Source organism: Haliotis rufescens, unplaced genomic scaffold (assembly GCF_023055435.1).
Source record: "Haliotis rufescens isolate VD_foot unplaced genomic scaffold, xgHalRufe1.0.p SCAF_8, whole genome shotgun sequence".
Classification (NCBI taxonomy): domain Eukaryota; kingdom Metazoa; phylum Mollusca; class Gastropoda; order Lepetellida; family Haliotidae; genus Haliotis; species Haliotis rufescens.
This window is the reverse complement of record NW_025964372.1, coordinates 38699883-38719947: the sequence shown is the minus strand read 5'-3', so window position 1 is coordinate 38719947 and position 20065 is coordinate 38699883. Positions and strand designations below refer to the sequence as shown.

General features: G+C 39.7%; 1 protein-coding gene across 5 annotated transcripts in view; it reads right to left on the bottom strand.

Annotated features, from left to right (window-relative positions):
- Nucleotides 1–10090: 10090 nt before the first annotated feature.
- Nucleotides 10091–20065, bottom strand: part of LOC124138448 (uncharacterized protein PB18E9.04c-like) — a 49978-nt gene continuing 40003 nt past the window's right edge. For 3 of the 5 annotated variants that reach the window (XM_048389410.1, XM_048389413.1, XM_048389414.1), the window contains 4 exons: nt 14378–14500; nt 13719–13841; nt 11543–11942; nt 10091–10450 (listed from right to left, as the gene is read on the bottom strand). In XM_048389410.1, the coding sequence (XP_048245367.1) occupies nt 10267–10450; nt 11543–11942; nt 13719–13841; nt 14378–14500 (830 nt within the window). In that variant the 3' untranslated portion in view covers nt 10091–10266. The remainder of the gene's footprint in view (nt 10451–11542; nt 11943–13718; nt 13842–14377; nt 14501–20065) is intronic. The other 2 variants (XM_048389411.1, XM_048389412.1) reach the window with 2 other exon arrangements.

The window sequence follows — 20065 nt, the reverse complement described above, 5'->3', positions numbered from 1 at the left end:
TGTAATAATCATACCAGTTGGTTTCAGAGGACTGGGAATTTAACTGGGAATTAACTACAAGATATTGTTGAAACAAGAAGCAAATACGAAGTTGAAATGGTGCTACACCTAGACATGGAATGAGTGTCGCAATTCTCTGCAGTTGATCTATGTATGTTTTTGTGATATGTTCTGTAAAAACTGTGTTCAATGTGACCAGAAGTGATTTTGTTGAGATGGCCTGACATCAGTTTGGATGTTCCAACTGCATAAACAGGTGATTCTTGAGCCTCAGCATTATTAATTTTAACAATGTTCACTTGACACATTCTCGGAGCAAATGTGGAATTTTAAGACAATGATGCGCAGAAGACAGATATAAGAAATCGTACAGGGGAGTTTGACGAGAACAAATCTGAAAGGACCTGATTCAGAAATCATTTACGATGGCTAGGAAAAGATTTCTGTCAGCTGCTCACTTCTCAGACCTGCCATATTGGATGTAAGAGTACGAGAAGTCAGCATCACGAAGTGGACTCTAGTTGCTCTGTACAGATCCTGCACCACTGAACCTGGTGACTTCCATGGCCTTGGTTGTGATAAAGCCTTTCGTTGTCACTATTGCTGCCTTTTCAGAACTGCTTTGCCATAGGAGACACTGTTACCATGGTTACTTTAAGATTAGGACACAACAGAATTTATCATGAGGTGACATGGTATAATTGTACATGGCTTCTTATCAGGGCACAACACTTTGAGAAGGTTGAAGCTGTGTCATTGAACTGTGTGATATTCTAGAATCCTTCTCATGGAATGTTTAACAGGATGGTGTAATGGATGAGAACAATTACTGTTTGAAGTCAGGTAATGAAGGGAATATTATGAATAATTTATCATTTTGGCCTTGCTTCCTTAGATTTTAGATGTCCACGACTTTTGTCCCCTGAACCATAAGTACGCAGCTTGGATGTTCTTTCATTCATGTGTTATCTACATTAAAACCAAGCTATTGTTATGAACTCCATAAAGGTGAAAGACTTTGGATCAAGACCTCTTTCTTGCCTCAGGTTTTTTTGATGCCAAGTTTTCATGAGGAGTAGCATTTTGTCCTACCGATAATTAAAGCAATTGGAACATACCATTCTAAATATTTATAGTTATTGTGCACAAAAGCAAAATCCTGTACATGAATAAATTACTGGTCAAGAAATATTGCTTGTGTGCACAATTAACATTTCTAACTTTTTAGTTCGAGCCACCTTCTGTCCATCATGTAAGCTGTAGTAGTGTACTTGACAGTGCAATACCATTTGTTGAAAAGATTGTACAGTCAACAGAATCAAGAAGCCAAGTTATAATTGCCACTCATAAATTTATAGCCGGTGGATCCGTGATCCCAGTAACACAAAAAGGTTGGCTTGATGACAAACAAGGGCAGGCAGGTGTCATCTACAAATTTGAAGTGTTCAGAATTCAAACAAAAGTCTCCTGTTTACACACACTGGGGATGTCGGTTTTTCTTTATCTTAATATTTGGTGTATGTTTGATCATTGAACTGGGGCAGTCAGGTAGCTTAGTGGTTAAAGCGTTTGCTTTTCATGCCGAAGACCTGGGTTTGATTCCCGACATGGGTATAATGTGTGAAGCCCATTTCTGGTGTCCCCCACCATGATATTGTTGGAATATTGCTAAAAGCGGCGTAAAACCATACTCACTCACTCACTCACTTGATCATTGAACTGAACTACCACATTCACTTAACTTAGAAGCACACCTGACTGAGAGCAGTTGATATGTATTTTTTGTTATTTATACGTAATGTTTCCGAGGGTATTAACAGGCCTGTCAGATCAGGGTTAAACGAACCAATTTGGCACCTACTCTTTCTCCAGTTCCTATTGTGTGTGTTGTCAGTGTAGACTATATCCAGCCTAAAATATCTTTTAGAAATCTTCTTAATTATGATCATATTCATATTGTCTGAACCTGAGATAGTATTATGTTTTCTTTCATTTGCACACAATTTATGTGTCTCAAAGTGTGACACTTTTGCAGCAAGACAGGATCAGTGTCTAGTGTCTGAAACAACGTTTAATCCTCGACTGTCTCTGGAAAGATATGACTTTACTTTGTGTTGGAACCCTGAAATACAACAGAGCACAAATTCGTGGATGATCATGTTGAAGATCAAGATATTACAAGGACCTCTTAATGTGTAGGGTCACATTTGGTATCAACAGGATTCAATTTTCTTCAGGAGGAAATTTAGGAAATAGGAAACTTCTCTTCATAGAAGAAAAGAGCTCCTTTGCAACCTTATTATGGTAGCATACACCAAGAATGTGTTTGAAATTTTTATTTAATGTGTGAGCAATTGAACTCTTCTTCAAGATTGGAACAAATGAGCAGACTTATGCAGAAGTATGAACATTGGGGACATCATTCTTCATGCTAAAAACAATTGAGATGACTTCTGCAGAAGTATGAAACTTGGGAGTGTCATTCGTCGAGCTAAGAACAATTGAGATGATTTCTGCAGAAGCATGAAACTTGGGAGTGTCATTCTTCAAGCTAAGAACAATTGAGATGATTTCTGCAGAAGCATGAAACTTGGGAGTGTCATTGTTCAAGCTAAGATCAATTGAGATGATTTCTGCAGAAGCATGACACTTGGGGACATCATTCTTCAAGCTAAGAACAACTGAACAACTGAATGTATGAAGGTCACCAACCACGCTTGATCATGTTTTGTTGAAGCACTCAGATTCATCACAATATTTCCCTGGTGGCATAAAGCTCACATCTATACTTCAACAAACCTGTTTGATTAACCTGCTGTGGAGTGTTGTGATATAACCAAAATTGTGTTCCACGCTAAACCCAACTCAGAGTTATCAGAGTTCATGATACAAATGAACTGATGTGTCCATGTGTGTCACATGATACATATGTACAGAATCAAATGTAAGACGAGAATGTGTGTGCATGCGTGCGTGCCTGCGTGCGGATCAAGTTTTTGTGACCATTGCCCTATAAAAACATCCATAGATCTGTATACTGAAGTGGACAGTTACAGTTTTGTCACCTTCTGGAATGTTCATCGTTGTTTGTTAACACATGTTTCCACTTTGTCAAGTGTTTTACAGTCATCAGAAATCTATTCAATCTCAATAAAATCTTTTACTGAAGATCTGATAATACTTCCATAGAAGGTCATGTTAGGTGACCTTTTTAATCATTGAATCCGTGTTGATGGTTCTTAATTTGCAATACAAGTGAGTGAAGCATTCAGAGCTGAATTTCCGATTTATGTATTTCAAAAAGCTCTCTTATACGTAGAGTTCCAAAAGTAAATAATAAAGGCCACATCAGTCTTCCGTTGTGGATTAATATAATGGCATCCAAACACAACGAGTGTACTGTCAATGGCATATATGTGTTTTGTTGCATTAAATTTCATTGAAATTTCCGAATGAAGCTGGTAAAGAAATGAAGACGAATCGTTTTAGAAAGGTGGCATCTGATTTGCCCAAGAACCATTTCATCCTTTATTTAGACAAGTTTGGTTTGGGTTTTCCTGAAGCGACCTTCTATGGAGGTTAAGTCAGATCTTCACGCAGGAGGAAATGCATTAAGAGTAAAAGATCTGATTCCAACGAGACTGCCAGCCATTGTGATGCCACCTGTATACAATATGACCTCTCGGATGTGTGATCAAGCTTTCACTGAAGATCTTTGCTCAAAGAAGCTCTCAGAGAAGAGCGCCAGACTGCTGCAAAGTTTGCTTTGAATTTTCAATACAGAACATGGATTTTCCTAAAACACATTTTTATTATGATAACATTCTGGATCTTGATATGAAGTTCTTTATATCATGATCGTGAAGGATTTATTCAGTACGACCAAACTAGTGTCCTGTATAGTCAGGTATTACGATTTGAAGTAGTATTTATTTTAGTATTGCATGTCGGCAACTCTTGGCAGTTCAAGTCACAGACCAGCAATTGTAAACAAATACCGTATTCGACGTAATAAGCGCCCAGGGGGCTCTCAAAATTAGAAATCGGGGGCTCTTATTAGAATAATATTTTGGTGAAAAAAACAGTTGAAAGATAAATTTCGTGGTGTATGCTGACAGCCTGAAATGTTTATATACGACATTTATATTTTTCCAGAATTTAATTGCCCATAATTAAGGATGCTATATATATAACACACGAGTGCGTTATCATTGATCAATCGGAAGGGGTGCTTGTTGTGATTGTTCACTAGCCAATATATTAAGAAATATCGCCGTGGGCGCTTATTAGAGTGGGGCGCTTATTACGTCGAATACGGTACACTGTTGACTGCACATGTACATAATTTGGACACACATTCAGCATCTTTCCAATCAGGATTTATTTTGCAAAATACGATCTAAAATGATATGTATGTTTTTATATAATGAAATAGTATGATGTTTCCTAAAGTAATTAAAGGAAGAACATTATGTTCAGAGTGTTTGGGTGTTATATCACTCTGGAATGCTATGGTGTCATCCTTGATTCAACTCATGACATCAGATGCTTCCAAGTTTTTTTCTTATAATTGTGAACACACTTAATATTTCGATAGTGTTTTCTCCTCTTCGCCAAGCCGAATGTCATGTCCTTTTTTCAGTTTTGGATCGTAAAATGAATCAATAAAAGTATTCATATGCAGGGACTAGTCCGAAGTACAACTGAAGTTTTTTTCTTATAATTGTGAACACACTTAATATTTCGATAGTGTTTTCTCCTCTTCGCCAAGCCGAATGTCATGTCCTTCTTTAAATTTTGGATCGTAAAATGAATCAATAAAAGTATTCATATGCAGAGACTAGTCCGAAATACAACTGAAGATCAACGTGTTGCGGGCATCCATTCTTTTCACAATAAAATCTATAGACCCACTGAAAACAACCACCACTATTCCTAGCTAGAGTTTGTAAATCAATGTCCGAGAAAAACTCACCTAATCTAGTCCAGTTATATTAATGCCTTTTATTCCTTAATAAAAATGTCCTCACTGATAGCTAGCAATAGAGGTTACTGATTCAATATGGCAGTTGGTCACATGCCTTTACTCCTTTTCCAACTGCCTAAAGAAACATGTCTGTGAAGAATGTTATACAACTAGTGCTTGAATTGGATCTGGCCAACTGGAGATCACTCCGTTCAATGAGATCATTTCTGAATTACAGTCCAGCGACCTGGCATTTAGGAATTATTTAGACAACATTATATTTGCAGTTAATTGTTGCTCGTAATTGAAGTGCCTGAATTGGTGTATGGGTTGGGCACTGAAATATATCTGATGTTAAGACACCTTGAAAAATGTTAGATAATGGAGTACAGAAAGTTTATTTTTGGTAATGTACGATCATATCATATTTCTATATATTTACTATTTATTACCATTTATGTGTACATACATACGTGTTTTCCACAAGCAATGTCGTCATTCCATCATGTTATTCCAGTGTATTTGACGGTGTCAGATTAATCCATTAGGTCTGTGTATAGTCGCAGTTGTGTATTTTATTCTGGCTTAACATACATTAATACTCACATGACCACATGAGCTGATGTAGAGAATGAATTTGAACATTAATTCTCACCAATTACTGGCAGTAGGCATCGTTTGCGTGCAGTATAACGTGCCTGATATATTCTGGAGTCAGTCTCTGTCTTTGACGCGCGCTATATGATGAACACTATATGAACGAAAGTCTCTCTCTTGCGACCCTTTATGTGTTTTTCCATAGGCATATATGTAGCCAATATCATTAACATCAGATCTCTTACTCTAAGATACCTCTGTGGACATCTCCGTAGAAGGTCGCGTCAGCTAAACTATGACCGTCGTCAGTTGCAAGCTTTTTAAAACGTTTCTGTTTCATTTTGTACCATCCCAATTCGGAATTTTGTTTTTTTACAAATGAAAACTTATACAGATTACAAGTATTCCATCGTTGGTACCCCGTTTAGAGTATAGACGCTACAGCCCTCAGAAACTACATGATCTATGAACGATCCACAATATAATGGCACTGCTATACTTACTAATTTCGAGAGCTGTTTTTGTAGTTTTTAAGATAAAGAAATCAGAAAAGCTGGGTTGAACGTTTCGCTCATTCGTACCGAAAGTTTAGACGTATCGACGCGGAATAGTTAATAAGAAAGGTCACCTTACCACCCGAGGTCCTATTGAGGTGTCATCAGATCTTAATGCTTAGAGGAATCGTAGATTAAATGATCTGATTGTAATAAGATTAATATGTAGCAGACATAAAGGTTCTGGTGGGTTTCCCATGGACAGGTGTTGGTCTTAATCTAACATAGTTAGATGTGAAATCACAGATGTGCAATGCGAATACTTTTCCCCGTAATTGAAATTTCTAACACTATCCTGCCTTCGGGTGAATGAGAATCTTTTCACTTTATAACGTCACATTGTCGAGGCACGGGTGGTCCAGTCGCAATTTGCTGTGCAGAGTTCATTAGGCGTGTATGAAACCTATGAAACCTCGATAGTGGCTTGAATCTCAGATTCGCTCTGATTATATTTTATGCTTTGTCAGCACCATGTCCATGGTTTCACCAAAGTGGTAAACGTCAAAGACCTGAAACTTCTAGGGCTTTCCAGTTAACACACATTGATATAACTGAAATACAATTCCAAGCGGCGTTAACCCCAACTCACTCACTCACTCACTTCAGTGATGTATATGTCCACCCCCGTTGACCCCTAGTACAACACAGTGTCATGAATGTTGCATATCTGTGATATTTTGATGTCTTCGTTGTTCATACATATCGTCATGTTTTAGAAGGCAATAGACATGGTAATCAAGTTTTAATAAGGTGTATTTGAATTATCGTTTTTGTTCTTATAGTTCTGTACAACATGTTGAAAATTGAAAATATAAATTTCACACGCTTTCCAAAAATATATGCCAGTTACAATACTTAAATTCACTTAATTATATAAGATATGTTTTTCAGTTAAATTATATCGGAAACAAACTATAATTCTCAAAACAAGTTAAAGAACACCCACAATTGGAAGGCTGTGTGTTGTAATATCCACCAGCCATGACAGATTAAGTAAAGCCATGTCAAAACATGGGGTGATATTTAACTGCTTTTGAGTGTAATGTTTAAAGGTCAGTCAAACAATTGAATATAACTGTTTTTATGACAAGTATGTAATTTAGTTAAACGAACAAAGACGTGTCTTATGGGCGTAAACTCAGTTAAAACTAAAAGTCAAGAGAATTTAAATGTGACATCTACTTTCTTGGTTTATCTTGACCATGAAATGAAACACAAACAGAATGAGATTATTTACCTTGACCATGAAATGAACACAAATAGAATGAGGTGGGTGATCTATGCTTGTAGGCAGACTGTTGCTTGCTAGATTCTTTTGTCATATTTATCAGGATATTCACCGTGCCAAACGGTAAAACCTAAGGAGACATGTCCAGGATCTTCACCCCTGGATATCAGCTGGTGACTGACCAGTGATCGTATGTGATCTATACTGAATATTTATTATCTAATGTATACATGTTCTGACTGATGTTTTTGCCCCTGTTTTACACTGAATATGAAGTTATTCATGAACATGTATTATCACCACAGAGTACATTTGTGTTAATTGTCCAGGTCATGTTTCATTGTCATTATTGTGAATATGAAATCACTCGGGATTATTTTTACCTTAACTAGTCACCAAGTATCCCAGCATCCTCACACTTTGAACTTTGAACTTTGTCCTGTCAGAACTTGACAGTGCCGCCACAGCTTGTATTTCCCACGGTTTTTATTGAGAAGTGAATTAAATCTTTTATACAAATAACTCTGGCCTTGGTTTTCTGTGACCCTTGGGACGAGAACATCAAGGCATCCATCCCTGAATATCTAGTGTATTATATCGGCATACTCATACCCCACCCAATACCCTGACCCTTTTGCCAGCGGTTCCATAGTTTTATTTCAGAAGTGTTTGGTTTGTTTGTTCGTTCGTTGTTAGACGCTACGCCCATCTATATTCCAGCAATATCGAACAGGACCCACTTGCACAAAGCTATCTTAGCGCTAAGATGATCGTAACTCCCATACTTTAACATAGGCTTACAATAGTCTTAGCGCTAAAATCGCTTTGTGCAAGTGGGCCCTGGACGGGACAATCCAGTACTTGACATCATCAGCATCGTTCCATGCAATTGGTATTCGATGACATGCATTGAACCAAGTCACTGAGCGTGAACACCTGATCTCTTTAGTTGCCTCTTACGACACGCATTGGTTGCTGGGAACCTGTATTCTTACCGCGAATTATCACATATTGTGTCGTCTCTATCTCCTCCTATTGGTGGGTATTCAAACGCCAAAGCCTTCTGGTATTCACTCAAGTATCCCACGTGACAAGAAGATGAAGATAGCCTTCAATACCGCTGAATCTTGCATCCCCATTTGTGTATGATTATTTTCCGTTCAACGGAGGCGTAGCATTAGTGGCGGCCTGTAAATATTCGCGTCTGGACCAGACAAATCGCTGATGACGTCATGAGGTCCCACGCTGCCATAATACGATGTCAGGCAACCAGACAAATCAGGCAGCCTGACAAACCCGATCATTTAGTCGCCTACACAGGACCTCCACATGGAACAAGCTCAATATTCCATCCAAACACAGCAATCTTCCATCTCTTCTCACGGGCGAACATATGTTGCTAGCGACCAATTCTAATGTGGAATCCCTCTTCGTTTGACACAGAGTGAGGAAGCCATTCTTAATCCAGCAGTTGCATTTAGTCTTACCTGGTAGTAACTCACTGTACACTCTTCATACCAGCAGCCATTTTAACTAACCAATATCCATTTTAGCGACCATGGATGTCAAAATTTACAAAAGCATTTATTGATATAGATTTCTGGGGACCAATTCTAACGCGGAATCCCCACAAGGGGATACATCGCATATATGGCAACAAGAATAAGCGAGAGAGAAAAAAGAAAGGGCAGAATTGTGGCAAAGTGTTTTGTTTGTTGCAGAATTGTGATTCGAGGTATACATCGCCCCCTTGGATATTCCGGGCAAGAACTGAGTGTCAGAAATGCACTATCCTATAAATATCTTTACACCTTCTGGACTAAATAAATAAATACATATATGTATATATATTCAAGGCCGCCTCCGTGGTCTTGTGGTAGAGCGTCCGCCCGGGGAGCGGAAGGTCCGGGGTTCGATCCCCGGCCGTGTCATACGAAAAGACGTTAAAAGATGGTACTTATTGTTACCCTGTCTGGCATAAAGGGGCTAAAACAAGGACTGGTCGGCTCGGAGTCAGTATACTGTGTCTGAGTGGGGTATTCATGTTAAACTGCGGCATGGTCTCTCAGTGAACTAGCACTATAAATCGGCATCAGTCCGGACAAGTACAAGCAGCCACACAAACACACACACACACACACACACACACACACACACACACATACACACACACACACACGTGCATGCACGTCGCTATATAAGTGCAATAATCTTGGACGCGACGTTAAACCCAATTTCACCTCACCTCACCTATATATATTTATATATGTTGAGCCCAACTACACTATCATACTATACATAAACCAAATTTCATGATATTTTGAACATTACGTGCTGCTTAATGGCCATTAGACGTTTCAGCTTTTAGTATGGTCGAAGTGCAGTTGTCAACTCAAAGTCAAATTAGAGGCATGGCAAGGGCCTGAACAGAATAGAATAGGTCTTAGGTGCCGTAAAAAGCGACTATGCTTGTCGTAAAAGCGACCTTCGGGATCGGGTGGTCATGATCAGGTTCGCTTACTTGGTTGAGGCATGTCATTGAATCCCAATTGCGTGGATCGATGCTCATGATATCAATCACTGGATAGTCTGGTCCAGACTCGATTATTTACAGACCGCCGTCATACAGCTGGAATATTGCGGAGTATTGCGTTAAACAACAAAGAAACAATTAAAACTAATGTGGAATGCCCCCATTGTTTGAACTTTACCAGACAACAACAATCACCAAAACCTAACCTGTAGTTTCGACCCAAACAAAATCCAGTCGCCATTCTGGTGGCGCTGCGGCATTTATTGTCTGTCACTGCCCGGATGCAATATCAAACATTTCAGAAACGTGACCATGCTTTAAGATACTAATAAAGGGTTATCGATGAATATTTGTAGTGGCTGTAGATATCTTCTCTGGAACATAAACCTCAATGTTTTGGTTTGTACAGGGTGTTTCTGACAGGCATGTTGCCGCTGTTGCAGTCGTCGGTGGTGCAGCAGTACCTGCAGGTGATGTCTGTGGAAATTGTAGTGGGGTCAACATCTACACACTCGCTCTTGTCCGATGTTTGTTGGTACCACTGTCTGAGACACATCACCTGGGCGACACACCTACACAGAATAAGACACACAGTTGTTAAATCAAACAACTGTATAATGTTTCTGTTTCTAACGGTTTTGTAAAGTGCCTTTTAAAGTAGTATATGGGATGAATTCAAAACTCTGGCGGAAAAAGAATGAGTACACGTCCTAGTTACAATACCCGTGAAGATCCGGGGTAGAATAGGTCTTCAGCAACTCATGATTGCCGTAAAAGGCGACTAACGGGATAGGGTGGTCAGGCTCGCTGACTTGGTTGATGCATGTCATCGATCCCATTTGGGTGGATCGATGCTCATGATATTAATCACTGGATTGTCTAGTCCAGGCTCGATTATTTACAGACCGCCGTCATATAGCTGGAATATTGCTGAGTAGGGCGTTAAACAACAAACCAACCAACCAACCAACCAACCTAGTTACAAATGAAACAGTTTTGTTGCACATTTTGCAGTGAGATAGCCTTATCTACCAGTGACCTAAATCCACCTGCCGAGTAATCACCAGTCGACAAGACATGTTGGAAGAACCCATAAAGAAGTTGGGATATGGGGTATAATTGGTATAATTGCTGTCATATACAGTTTGTTTGTTTAACGCCACACTCACCAATATTCTGGCTCTTTGATTCCAGATATCTGTAAATAATTGATACCACGAGCATCGATCCGATACGAAGACAGGCCATCAACCATGTTACAGAGACTGACCACCTGATCTTTTAAGTAGTTCAAAGTAGATCGGTATATTCCTATCATATGAACACTCCGCCAAACACGGAGATGATTGTTCGATTCCCACTATATCATGAGCATATGTTTATGAATAACTACCAAATGACGATGATAGGGGTGATTCGCGAAAAGGTGAGCGTATCATGCCCCAAATCATGGGTCAATTGGTGTCCATGGGGATGCCTACGTCTTGCCCCCTCCCCTCTCCCCCCCTCCCCCCCCCCCCCCCCCCCCCCCCCCCCCCCCCCCCCCGAGTAATCACCAGTCGACAAGACTCTTTCATTTCGTGATTTAGCTTGACGTTTACCTTGACGCAGTTTCATACGACGAATGGCCAAATTCCGACCAGAAGAACATACGGGGTTCTCACCTTCTGATGTACTTTGTGGAGCCATCGATATGATGAAACAGGTCGGTCATACAGAACGCCTTGTCTGCTGGACACGGAGAGGAGGATGGCATGATAATCTGCCCAATAGTGCAGAATGTACCCTTGTTTATATCACCGCACTGGTAACATGTTCGATGTGATGGTTTCCCTGTGGTGGACGTCCTTGCTGAGGCCGTAGTTACATGGGCGGAAGTGTTGCCGTTGGTGGCTGCAGGTGGTGTGCTGACAGAGAGGGTTGATACACTGATCGTTGACGATGATGAGCCCGACTTGGCAGCCGGTGTAGTAGCAGTTGTAGTAGCAGATGTGGTGGTAGGTGCAGATGGTATGCCAGTTGTAGCGGCAGCTGTGGTGCGATATGTAGAGGCAGTTTTAGCGACTGAAGCAGAGATGGTGATGTCAATGGTTGAAGGCGGCAATGACGTTACCTGTTATAGTTGTCGCAGAACGCAGCTGTAGAAGTGTGACGTAACATCATACATGTTGGAAGAACCCATAAAGAAGTTGAGAGATGGGGGTATAATTGGTATTATTGCTGTCATATACAGTTTGTTTATTTTAACGCCACACTCACCAATATTCTGGCTCTTTGATTCCAGATATCTGTAAATAATTGATACCACGAGCATCGATCCGATACGAAGACAGGCCATCAACCTTGTTACAGAGACTGACCACCTGATATTTAAAGTCGCCTCTTACGACCAGCATAGTAGATCGGTATATTCTTATCATATGAACTCTCTGCCAAACATGGAGATGATTGTTCGATTCCGACTATATCATGAGCATATGTTTATGAATCACTATCAAATGACGATGATTCGGGTGTTTCGCGAAAAGGTGAGCGTATCATGCCCCCAATCATGGGTCAATTGGTGTCCATGGGGATGCCTACGTCTTGCCAAACACGGAGATGATTGTTCGATTCCGACTATATCATGAGCATGTGTTTATGAATCACTATCAAATACCAGGTATTCGTTAAAATGTTTAACATATGAAGTATATTTTAGATAAACAAAGGATATTTCTTATGTCACTGTTCAAAACACACGTGTCTCATACAGATTTTACGGAACGAGTGTCAGCATTCGGGTATTTCCCGAATGAGATCGAAGCTACTACAAGAATTCTGACACGAGATTTGGAACTTGGAACTTAATTTTGAACACAACTGTCCTTATTAAAAGTGTTTCACTGCACGTCCTTCTCGTGTGTCATAATGAACTAACATTGTGCGGGTACGCCTTATGGCCTGCTTACACGAATCCACGTATCAATGGTTGGTGCGCATTGTCCAACAAACATGATAACAGCACATCTACGCGTGACGTCTTTGTTTGTTTGTTTGTTTATTTAATTATTGTTTAAATCCGCACTCAGCAATATTTGAGCTATATGGCGGCGATATGTTACTAATCGAGTCTGGAGCAGACAATCCAGCGATTGACACGAAGAGCATCTCTCTACGCTATTGGGATACGATTACATGCATCAACCAAGTCAGTGAGCCTGACCACAATCCAGTGATTGACACGAAGAGCATCGCTCTACGCTATTGGGATACGATTACATGCATCAACCAAGTCAGTGAGCCTGACCACAATCCAGTGATTGACACGAAGAGCATCGATCTACGCTATTGGGATACGATTACATGCACCAACCAAGTCAGTGAGCCTGACCACAATCCAGTGATTGACACGAAGAGCATCGCTCTACGCTATTGGGATACGATTACATGCACCAACCAAGTCAGTGAGCCTGACCACAATCCAGTGATTGACACGAAGAGCATCGCTCTACGCTATTGGGATACGATTACATGCACCAACCAAGTCAGTGAGCCTGACCACAATCCAGTGATTGACACGAAGAGCATCGATCTACGCTATTGGGATACGATTACATGCACCAACCAAGTCAGTGAGCCTGACCACAATCCAGTGATTGACACGAAGAGCATCGCTCTACGCTATTGGGATACGATTACATGCACCAACCAAGTCAGTGAGCCTGACCACCCGATCCCGTCAGTCGCCTTTTACAAGAAGGGGTTGCTGAAGACCAATTCCAACCTGATCTTCACGGGGTCGTTCTGTCGTTCTGATTACCATACTACACCGCCTACTGTTACAAGTGACGCACCAACCTGTTGAACAGGAGTTGCATGTCTTCCCGCACATATGAGGTCCGATTGGGTTGTTGCAGATTCCAACGATGGTGGTACAGACAGGGTCGTGGTCTTGACAGGGGTCAACTGGCTTGGTAGTACCTGACACACAGAGGTCATATCTCAGAAAAGAAAGAGCTTGGGTTCGAATCCCTGATTATTTTATTTGTTTCTCAGCAACATATCCATGCTCGTGGATTGCACCAAAGCGGTAGGGTATACATACTTAAAAGTATACGGAAGTCATATCATACATAAAGAGGTAATGCGTTCAGATGTAATGTCATACATGTGAGTGAGAGCATGTTTTACGCCGCTTTTAGCAATATTCCAGCAATTTCTCGGCGAGGGGCGGTCGGGTAGCCTAGTGGTTAAAGGGTTCGCTCGGCACGCCGAAGACCCGGGTTCGATTCCCGACATGGGTACAATGTGTGAAGCCCATTTCTGGTGTCCCCCGCCGTGATATTGCTGGAATATTGCTAAAAGCAGCGTAAAACCATACTCAATCACTCAATATCTCGGCGGGGGTCACCAAAAATGGGATTTCATCTATCAAGAGGTAATGTGTCATGCATACATGTCATATGTCATACTTACAGAGGACATTTAGGCTGTGACATGACAAGAAACATACCAACCTGTTGAGCAAGAATTACACGTCTTCCCGCACATATAACGTCCGACCGGGTTGCTGCAGATGTCCATCATGGTGCTGCAGATAGGGTCGTGGTCTTGACAGGGGTCAACTGGCTTGATAGTACCTGCCACATAGTGGTCATATCTCATACATGTACGTCATGGACACAAGTCATGTCAAACAAATGCAATGCAGAGGTCGCATTCCATAGAGTAGACCGTCTCCGTGGTCTAGTGGTAGAGCGTCCCCCCGGAAAGCGTCGGGTTTCGATCCCCGGCCGCGTCATACTAACAGACGTTAAAAGATGGTACTTATTGTTACTGTAACAGTGCTAAAATTGCTATATTTTATTCAACTTTTTGTGAAATTCGCCTTCAATTCATAAGTTGTCGGTTAACCATTTAAGACCTGTTGGTACATACTAGCGATAAGAAATTGCAGACCAACATCTGGCACTTCAGATTTACGCCGCCACGATCAGGTCGGCGGGCGAGGCTTTAATTACATGTTGAATAACAACTAGTAGTGGTCAGCGCGTTCGGCACTTACCAGTGTACCGTTATCAGCTATTTAGCGTCAACTGACCAAACTAGAAAATTGAAAACGCGAAACCAAACACGAGCTGAGTGATTCTATCGGCATTTATAATCTTCTATTACGCAACTTTCCAAACTGACCGTGGGCTTTGGCTATTAACAGACCAAACCCATCATACAAAATTGTATAACATGTCCAGTCTTTATTAGTCCAAAGTCTCAAATTTCAAACTGGACATGCTCGTGTAGACTTGCCTTCAGATTAACAAAGGAGGTCTCAGGTATAAATATAGGGGGAAATCGACTGTTAGTCATTCCTGCTTTGCCTGAGAACCTCTCTCTGTTTGTCTTTGAAGGTAAGTCACTTTTACTTGTTACTTTGGCATTTAGGTTGAACTTTGCTTAAAATTGTCTTTTAAAATTGTCTTTAATTTTGTATGAATATCTTGCTTGAACAATGAACTTATACTCTATGTATTCGAAATGCCGTGCGAATCTAAGCTGCATATTATTCAAGTTTTACTGACACAAATTAACTACAGTACTTTATATGCGTGCGTCGCATGTAGAAATATTACTATTCCACAATCAGCGTTCGTATCCCACATGTTTACTTATCGGGTTAAAACTACTAGGCAAATACATTTGTAATTAGTAATCACAGGTGTCGTGGATGCTTCATAATTATCATGTTTTAATGTGAACAGCGTGCATTATAATAATGTATGAATTATTTGTCCATGTATCGGTAGGACCACTATTCATATGTGTGTCGTGTTATTTACCTTATTGTATGCTGTATCGTTAGTAGAGTGGTTTTATAATGCAACAACGTTAAATGCGTCAATATGCATTAACATGATCCAGTTACTCGATATAATTTACGTTATGTATATTTGTTTGCGTTCTTATGCCTGATAAATACGGTTCAAGAATATAACTTATATCCGATGTTCATGCATCAAATATATTCTTTATATACAAAACCAGATCAGTGCAAGTACAGCAAAGTATATTATTCTTATCTGTAGCCCAAAATATATTTCTCATTAGGTAACTACTTTGTGAGGGCATATCACTAGACTACAATACTTGAACGTAACTTTTTGTTCTAGATAAATGCACACAAATTAAGCAATGCCTGATAAATTTATGTTTTCCAATTTATGCATATTACTTCCATTCGGTAAGATGAATGGACGCTGTATAGAATATCTCAGATACTATACTTTTAGCATAATTTGGACGCTACAGATAACGTAGTAGTTTTATGTTGTAGAATAGTTATAATGAAACAGGCTTTCCTATAGCAGTATCTATATTCATTTCTAAATTACAGTTCACGAGCAATTTCTCTGTTTTGGCGAAATCTCCAATAAGGTTCATAAACATTCACAATAGAACATACTTTCACTAATAATCAGTTTTTAATTCATATATATTTCAAGTTTCAAATACGGTATTCATTCATGTGTGATTTGTATAAGCTCGGCCCACATAGCACGGCATGCACAGGCGGCACCGCTCATTGTTATATAACGGCACACTCACCAGCGCTCGGCAGTGACGTCACGTACCGTATTTAATCATTTTTGCGCATAGCTGTTATCTGAATTTACTATAATGTATTCAGTCATTGAATGCAGGTCCCATTATTATTTACCGTATTAAATCTTGTGTTCACTATTTAACTCTGGAGTGTACACCTGAATCAGCTATAGTTCATGACGTCACATTACCGTATTTAATGTAAAATAAGTCATTAGACATGTCATTGTTCAAGAAAGGTGTTGTTATAATCTTTCATATGATTGCTTTTTGTAAACATTGTTCAGATGTTATTTATGAGTACCTTAAATATATATATCAAACATTATGAGTAATTATCAATGAGTAATTTAATTTGAATTGATTATAATGTCTGCATTATATCAAATGTTTACTGCTATAATATAAATGAATATCCAATGAGTTGAGCTTACACTTTACACTTTGTTATTATTTTACAAATGGTATTTTAATTATAAATGTGTTACGTAATCTTATGCTGTAACTTGAATAGGTACTGAGACGTCTCTGAAGTTAATGCATTGTTCTCAAAGTGAGATCACATAACAAGCAATTGTTTATTAACGCATGTCTATTATATGACAAAGAATATCTTAACAGTTTTTGTATCACTGCTTCATTATTTGTCTGATTATGTCTTTGTGTTTGATGATGAAGGAGATTGTCTGACTATGTCTATATGCTTGATGATGATGAAAACATTTAATAAAGATTCCTGCTTTGCCTGAGAACCTCTCTCTGTTTGTCTTTGAAGGTGTGTTGATCCCGTGGCTAATTCCCCCCGAAAGCATTCTAGGTTTTGATCAGTTTTAGTGTAAAAACTAACTCTGTTTCAATTGGTGGAGCTTAAATCCTAGATGACCGGTGCCACACCTCAGAACTACAGGGAGAAGCTTCGAAGGCCCGAGCCAAGGTCGATCCTGACCAGTTTGCTTAAACAGGTTTCACCTTTACCATCCTCACCGTCACTGACAACACCATCAGCACCAAGCCAAAGGTCATCAGTGGCTGTGACAAGAGCATCCTCCTCCTCCTCATCATCATCATCACCACCATCAATCTCATCTTCCTCTGCTGAAGCTGATTGGAGTGAAATGGCAGCTCCACATGTCAAACTCCGGCCGTTCACTGGGCAAGAAGAGGCAACTTCCTGGTGGTAGGATTTCCAAGATTAAAACCTCACTTTGCCTACACACATCCCAACAATAGACTGTCCAAGACCAAAGATGTCAACCTCCGGTTCCAAGCAATGATGTTGACACACATCCTGACACACAGATGGTCCAGTCACAGCCATATATCTCTGATCAAGGCAGTACACCATCTACATCTCAGTCAGATACCGGCTTCTCACAGCAGCCAGACACCACATCTCAAGATGACCAAACATATACTGTTGACAAGATTCTTGAATGCAAAGTTGTCAACGGCACCAAACACTATCACATCAAATGGTTAGGTTACTCCAAAACCACTTGGGAACCATCCCTCAATCTCAGTCAGGACCTAATCCAACACTTCCATAGATCTAGAACCATGTCCGGGAAAAGGCGCAAAAATGGGCGAAAATACTTTAACTAATACACCAAGGTTTCATCAGCTCCCACCTATCTTTGAGAAGTTTCTAACTGTTGCCTTAGATGTTGAATGACCACCCCTTCTTACAGTTACGTCGTTTCTGTGTCTCATAGTGCTAGGTTGTTCAGATGTTGCTGGCCAGAACATCATGCTCAACCAGGTCGTCTCATCTAATGGTCCCATGTTCTCTTTCGTTTCTCTAAGGTTCATCATGGAGTCTGATTATCCTGAGGCTATTCTCGTTTATTTCCCACTCTGTCAGTTGATTGGACAGACTTTATAGTAACAAATAAACTTACTAGCACATCCCTTACCGTTCCCTCAACAATTCAGATATCATTCTTTACAGCCCAAAAGCTGCAGCGACTCTTTAAACAGCCATTCACTGCCTATGTCCTTCTAGTTCACAATGGATATTATAAGGTAGTGGACCCGACATCACTTCTACCTCAATTTTAGTTGTTGCAATATGTATTTCTATACTTATTGAATGTACATATTAGATTTGGGCATTCTGAACAGTACGTATCATTGTTGTCATGTTCTTAGATGTGATCATATCTTATGTTTGTACACTTAGACTTTAACTACCATTATTTTACCTGATGTTACTTCAAGCTTTTGAGGTCAAAAGCTCCACGACGCACAGGGATATTGTAACAGTGCTAAAATTGCTATATTTTATTCAACTTTTTGTGAAATTCGCCTTCAATTCATAAGTTGTCGGTTAACCATTTAAGACCTGTTGGTACATACTAGCGATAAGAAATTGCAGACCAACATCTGGCACTTCAGATTTACGCCGCCACGATCAGGTCGGCGGGCGAGGCTTTAATTACATGTTGAATAACAACTAGTAGTGGTCAGCGCGTTCGGCACTTACCAGTGTACCGTTATCAGCTATTTAGCGTCAACTGACCAAACTAGAAAATTGAAAACGCGAAACCAAACACGAGCTGAGTGATTCTATCGGCATTTATAATCTTCTATTACGCAACTTTCCAAACTGACCGTGGGCTTTGGCTATTAACAGACCAAACCCATCATACAAAATTGTATAACATGTCCAGTCTTTATTAGTCCAAAGTCTCAAATTTCAAACTGGACATGCTCGTGTAGACTTGCCTTCAGATTAACAAAGGAGGTCTCAGGTATAAATATAGGGGGAAATCGACTGTTAGTCATTCCTGCTTTGCCTGAGAACCTCTCTCTGTTTGTCTTTGAAGGTAAGTTGTTACTTTGGCATTTAGGTTGAACTTTGCTTAAAATTGTCTTTTAAAATTGTCTTTAATTTTGTATGAATATCTTGCTTGAACAATGAACTTATACTCTATGTATTCGAAATGCCGTGCGAATCTAAGCTGCATATTATTCAAGTTTTACTGACACAAATTAACTACAGTACTTTATATGCGTGCGTCGCATGTAGAAATATTACTATTCCACAATCAGCGTTCGTATCCCACATGTTTACTTATCGGGTTAAAACTACTAGGCAAATACATTTGTAATTAGTAATCACAGGTGTCGTGGATGCTTCATAATTATCATGTTTTAATGTGAACAGCGTGCATTATAATAATGTATGAATTATTTGTCCATGTATCGGTAGGACCACTATTCATATGTGTGTCGTGTTATTTACCTTATTGTATGCTGTATCGTTAGTAGAGTGGTTTTATAATGCAACAACGTTAAATGCGTCAATATGCATTAACATGATCCAGTTACTCGATATAATTTACGTTATGTATATTTGTTTGCGTTCTTATGCCTGATAAATACGGTTCAAGAATATAACTTATATCCGATGTTCATGCATCAAATATATTCTTTATATACAAAACCAGATCAGTGCAAGTACAGCAAAGTATATTATTCTTATCTGTAGCCCAAAATATATTTCTCATTAGGTAACTACTTTGTGAGGGCATATCACTAGACTACAATACTTGAACGTAACTTTTTGTTCTAGATAAATGCACACAAATTAAGCAATGCCTGAT